The sequence below is a fragment of the Salvelinus namaycush genome, chromosome 23 (genome assembly GCF_016432855.1).
Source record: "Salvelinus namaycush isolate Seneca chromosome 23, SaNama_1.0, whole genome shotgun sequence".
Lineage (NCBI taxonomy): Eukaryota > Metazoa > Chordata > Actinopteri > Salmoniformes > Salmonidae > Salvelinus > Salvelinus namaycush.
In genome coordinates this window covers 37,133,596-37,139,015 of record NC_052329.1, presented here as the reverse complement: position 1 = coordinate 37,139,015, position 5,420 = coordinate 37,133,596, and the positions used below count along the sequence as shown (strand labels likewise).

The following is a 5,420-nucleotide window of genomic DNA, read 5'->3' as shown; positions in this document are numbered from 1 at the left end:
CGGGAAGCGTGTGATTAGCTTCTTCTAGCCAAACCTTTGCATCATTTTGGCAGCTTTCTGCGCTTCGTGGACGTCTGGCGCCGCAGGGCATCCCACTTACAGAGATCACCGACACACAGTCATTTAAGAAGCTGGGCAAACAATCAACAACGGCGAGGCCCAGATGTCTGTATATAACGCCTCTATGTGTCCTCCGAAGTGTTAGATCTGACACCTCCAGCTGCTCAGAGAACACCTGTACATGATAATGTGCAAGTCTGTTTCCTCTTTTGGAACTGTAATTAATTAATTGTGATTGAACTAGATTGAGTTTTATGGGAAACTGGACTTTTTCATATCTGGTTGTAACACAGGATAGTTGTAACACTTGCAATTCCTCCAATCGGAAGCGAGGTAGAATCATGTGATTCACTGTGCACATGCTCAGTTTAGTCCTGAACCCTAATGTGAAAAGCAAGTCCATGTGATAAACTCTGCAGATTCTATTGACAGAAATGTGATTCGTTTTTGTGATGGCATCAATTGCTTTGTAGTTCTGTTCACCAAACTTATATCAAATTTATAACCAGTCTATGTAGAGATATGTGATGCAAGTTAGTAATGCTAAAGTTTTAACATTTATGAAATGTAAGCTAACCCAGAGTAAAACGGAATGTTTTTGGTAAGTGTTTTCTTTTACTTTCAGCATGCCTAGATCATGGAAAAGAAAGACAAACAGGGGAGTACCTCTCCACACTTTGAAAAGAGTTTCACCTGATGTAGCTGTAACGATATTCGCTGAGAGTCGGGAAGCAAGTTCAGGGAGAGAGTGTTTTAATAAAATACACGGAACATAATACAAAACAAGAAACACTAACAGCACACAGACATGAAACTGAAACAGAAACAATGATGCCTGGGGAAGGAACCAAAGGGACTGACATATATAGGGAAAGTAATCAGGGAAATGATGGAGTCCAGGTGAGTCTGACGACGCACAGGTGCGCGTAACGATGGTTACAGGTGTGCACTATAACGAGCAGCCTGGTGACCTAGAGGCCGGAGAGGGAGCACACGTGACAGTACCCCCTCCCCGACGCGCGGCTCCAGCCGCAGGACGCCGACCAAAATGACGACCTTGGGGATCAGGACCGGACCGGACCGGTCACCTCTGCTGAGGCGCGGGAAACCTGCCAGTCCGGCTGAGATGCGGGAGCATGGCGACCAAGAGCGCCGGAGAGAGCATACGTGATGGTACCCCCTCCCCGGCGCATTCGGCTCCAGCCACAGGACGCCAACCAAAGGGACGATCCCGGGGATCAGGATCGGACCGGTCACCCCTGCTGATGCGCAGAACCTGACAGACCGTCTGAGGCAGTGGAACCTGGCGATCCGACTGAGGCATGAGAGCCTGATGAACCGGTGGAGGCAGGGGAGCCTGGCGATCCAGTGAAGGCATGAGAGCCTGATGAACCGGTGGAGGCAGGGGAGCCTGGCGATCCAGTGAAGGCATGAGAGCCTGATGAACCGGTGGAGGCAGGGGAGCCTGGCGATCCAGTGAAGGCATGAGAGCCTGATGAACCGGTGGAGGCAGGGGAGCCTGGCGATCCGGTGAAGGAATGAGAGCCTGTAGCTGCTCCCGGACCCGACGTCATTCCCAACGAAACAAAAAAAAAAGTGACATATATAGGGAAGGTAATGCAGGGAAGTGATGCAGTCCAGGTGAGTCTGACGATGCGCAGGTGTGCGTAACGATGATGACAGGTCTGCGCCATAACAGCCCAGCTCTCCAGCTGCCTCCGAGCCCACCTCCCCAGCCACTTCACAGGGCATCTCCCCAAGTGTTTCAGGCTGTGGCTGGGAAACACCTGATTACTCTTCTGATTTCAACCCAGTTGATATATGCCCTTTCCCAAAAGCAGGGCCCAGGAAAATTACAGCAAGTGGTAGGAACATTTTGACGGATACACCCGTCAAGCATGCACTGGAAGAGCATAAAATTCAAGCACTCAGAAGGCAAAATTAAAATTGCCCTGCCTAAAAAAACAGCTGGAAAGAAGCAAGCCAAGGAAAACCACACTGAACAACAACAAAAAACTGTCCTGCTTAAGAAAAGAGCCAAAACAAAGCACATTGAACCAGAAGATTCAGATTCCTCCAACGAGAAACTCTTCCGCATTGTGTGCATGGAGCACTTAACAATTCCAAGGAGGTCTGGGTGCAGTGCTGGGAATGCAAATGATAGGCCCACCAAGTCTGTAACCCAGGACAGCCATACCGCTGTGACTCTGATTATGTGAACATTCAGTCACACACACACACACCACACACACACACACACACACACACACACACACACACACACACACACACTGCAAACGTTCAGGTGTTTAGTTTAGCCTAGTTGTTGTTTGGTTGGGAAAGACCATTTAGTCGAGGGGAAAATAATAAACATTTAATTATTTATATTTATTTCTACCAAAATAAATGTTGAACATGGCAATGTTGCTTTCATGATCTGAATAAAGACGTACAATAATTAGTTGCATGTCATGATTTATGCACTTTTTCATTCTGTTACAATTCACCCCACGCACTGTTACAACTAACCCAGACCATGGGGTAAATTGGAACACTTCACTCCACGTATTTAAGACACCATACATTTGCAGCTGGATTTACATATATAATAACCACACCAATTTGTAAAGGACAGGTGCAGGTTGTTTGAATACACTAACTTAAACGATTTTTGAGAAAGTGAACCTACAATTGGATAACCAACACCTTGCTTTATCTGAATCATTACATTGTACAGTTGTACAACATGTGTACTTTGTAATAACAGGACATTGAGCTCCCTTATCTACCAGATGAGTCATGTCCATGTTGCCTCTCTCTGCCTCTCCAGCGGTTTATCTATTTTTTGTGTACACGGAGCCTGTGCTGTCCTCTATATTCTGGGAGCATTGTTGTGCAAAGGGAGAGCAGTACTGCTGGCCAGTAATTAGATCTGGGGCAACTGCTCGAACCACTAGCAATTTCGTGCGACTGTATACTGCAGAGGGAATAACTCACGTGGAGCTTTTCTCTTGAGCGGACACGCACACACACACACACACCTAATCCTGCATACCCAGACTCCATAAACTTCAATGCATGCACGCACACACACACACACACACAGGACAGGTCCACTGTTAAGCTCCACTGCTCTCCTCTCCTTCCCTAATTGCTGTATGAGAATCTCCACAGGCTGGGCTGTGGTTGGCTAGGGTGGCCCAGAATCAGAGAGGGGAGGCTAGAGGAGGTAATGAGGGGAATGGGTTTTATTTTTGCTCCAGAAGACACAGAGACGCTTTAGAGCAGCAGTGACAGACGGGCATCTCTGCCTTTTATGTTTGGGGTTCTCCGGTGCTCTCTCTGTGACTGGACAGGTCCGGGTACCTTTCCACTCCCAGGCGGTAAGGTCAGCCATGCAGGGCTGAATAACTGAACCTGTTTTTCTTATCTTTCACCCTCTCAAACAAACAGAAAAGCAAACATCCATGCATGCACACAGTACAGCTCTCTGGATGTTGTCAACATAGTAACAGGCCTCTGCCAGAGGGAGAGATTGTATAGTTTTCAGGCATATCATTGTAGTTTCATTTCCATGTCACAAATAGTATGTCTCAGATTTCAAGCAAACTTTCTTCTTAGATATCTCATGAAGTGGAACGCTTACTTTTCATCTAGTTGAAATGGCAGAATCTCAATGAATGGAGTGATGCTATTATGGCGGGACGATACCAATATAACGATATTCAGTGGTGTAAAAATATTTTAAATTAATACTTAAGTAGTATCTGTACTTTACATTTACTATTTATATTCTTTACAACTTTTACTTTTGCTCCACCACATTCCTAAAGAAAATAATGTACTTTTTACTCCATATATCTTCTCTGACACCCAAAAGTACTCATTACATTTTGAATGCTTAGCAGGACAGGAAAATTGTCTAATTCACACACTTATCAAGAGAACATCCCTGGTCATCCCTACTAAGTATATTATAGCAATTACATTTACTTTTGATACTTACATATATTTAAAACCAAATACTTTTAGACTTTCTCTCAAGTAGTATTTTACTGTGTGACTTTCACTTTTACCTGAGTCATTTTCTATTAAACTATCTTTACTTTTACTCAAGTATGACAATTGTGTTCTTTTCCCACCACTGGCGTTATTTTTCAGTGACAAAATTGAAAACACAAAGCTTTGGTCCTTTAAAAACCCACTGTATGTAAAACATTGTGTGCTTTAGCTTGGGAAATAAATACTTGTGATTCTGAATGACAGCATAATGATGTTTGTTTGCAAGTTAAATACGCTTTGTGTTTTGTTTCCTTGCCACCATACTAATGAGTGTCACAATACTGGTATCGTCCCAGCCCTAGATGCTATCGCGGCATTCCATGTTCTTCTACTGTAAAACAATAGGTCAAGACAGCAGTCGTGTTGTTCCTGGATTGGGTGACTTCTTTTAGATGTGTGTTAAGTTTCATAATTGGGAGATGTGGCGATGTACTTTAACGAACCACTGCTGGGTGCCTTCATTCAGCTGGCTATGTTTTCTCTGTGCTAGTAAATAATTGCTATCTATATAGTGTAGCGAAAACATGAACTTCAATCAATATGCTGTACATGCTTAACTACATACAGTTCAGCCACAGTGGTCATATATTTACCACACTATAGTAAAGTTGTATTTGTGACTTGCCTCTTTTCCTTGGTCCTCTAATGATATCTCTGTGCGGTGGCGGGCTGTGAGTCAGCCGGGGTTATGTGAGGCCTGACAGGTCGAGACACCGTAGGGGAGACCATTGGGTCTACATGGGGAAGGGAGCTGACAGGCAGCTGACAGAGGCTCACGTAGAGAAAGCCAGGACCATGACCAGGGGACAGCATGCAACATACTCTCAGCCAAGCCCAGCCATGTCTGATTCAGAGTTCTTTCTCTGACTTTCTCTCCAGCGGAATCTCTGTCTGAATCCTTTTTTCAGTTTATCAGACTCCTCTCCCTCCCTCTTTCCCTTTCTCTCTCAGATTCTAACTCTTCTCATTTTCTGGTCTCCCTAATCTATCTTTCTCGCCTTCTACTTCTCCGTCTCTGTCTATTTGTCTCTGACCGTATCTGTGTTCAGTCTCAGCCACTGTGATATGAGCTGCTGCTCTCAGGCACTGTAATATGATCTGCTGTGTCAGCTGAGCGAACTGTGCCTCGAAGCAGCTGCCAACGAACGGGCACACCACATCCCTCTACTGCCTTTCCTTCTCTCTTCTCATGTTTTATCATCTTCTCGGTTAGACAATCATACATTGGATATATGGGGGATTTACTTATATATATATATATATATTAACTTAACATATATTCTATGATTAAAGTATTG

At 44.6% G+C, this 5,420-nt stretch overlaps 1 protein-coding gene across 1 annotated transcript; it reads right to left on the bottom strand.

Annotated features, from left to right (window-relative positions):
• Nucleotides 1-1,313: 1,313 nt before the first annotated feature.
• On the bottom strand, nucleotides 1,314-1,634 carry LOC120018664 (sericin-1-like). Its single transcript, XM_038961863.1, has one exon. The coding sequence runs from the start codon at nucleotides 1,632-1,634 to the stop codon at nucleotides 1,314-1,316; it is 321 nt and encodes a 106-aa protein (XP_038817791.1).
• Between the last annotated feature and the right edge of the window lie 3,786 nt (nucleotides 1,635-5,420).

What these genes read in the sequence shown, in the direction of transcription:
- LOC120018664 (XM_038961863.1), bottom strand. Translation starts at nt 1,634, where the DNA reads ATGACGTCGGGTCCGGGAGCAGCTACAGGCTCTCATTCCTTCACCGGA.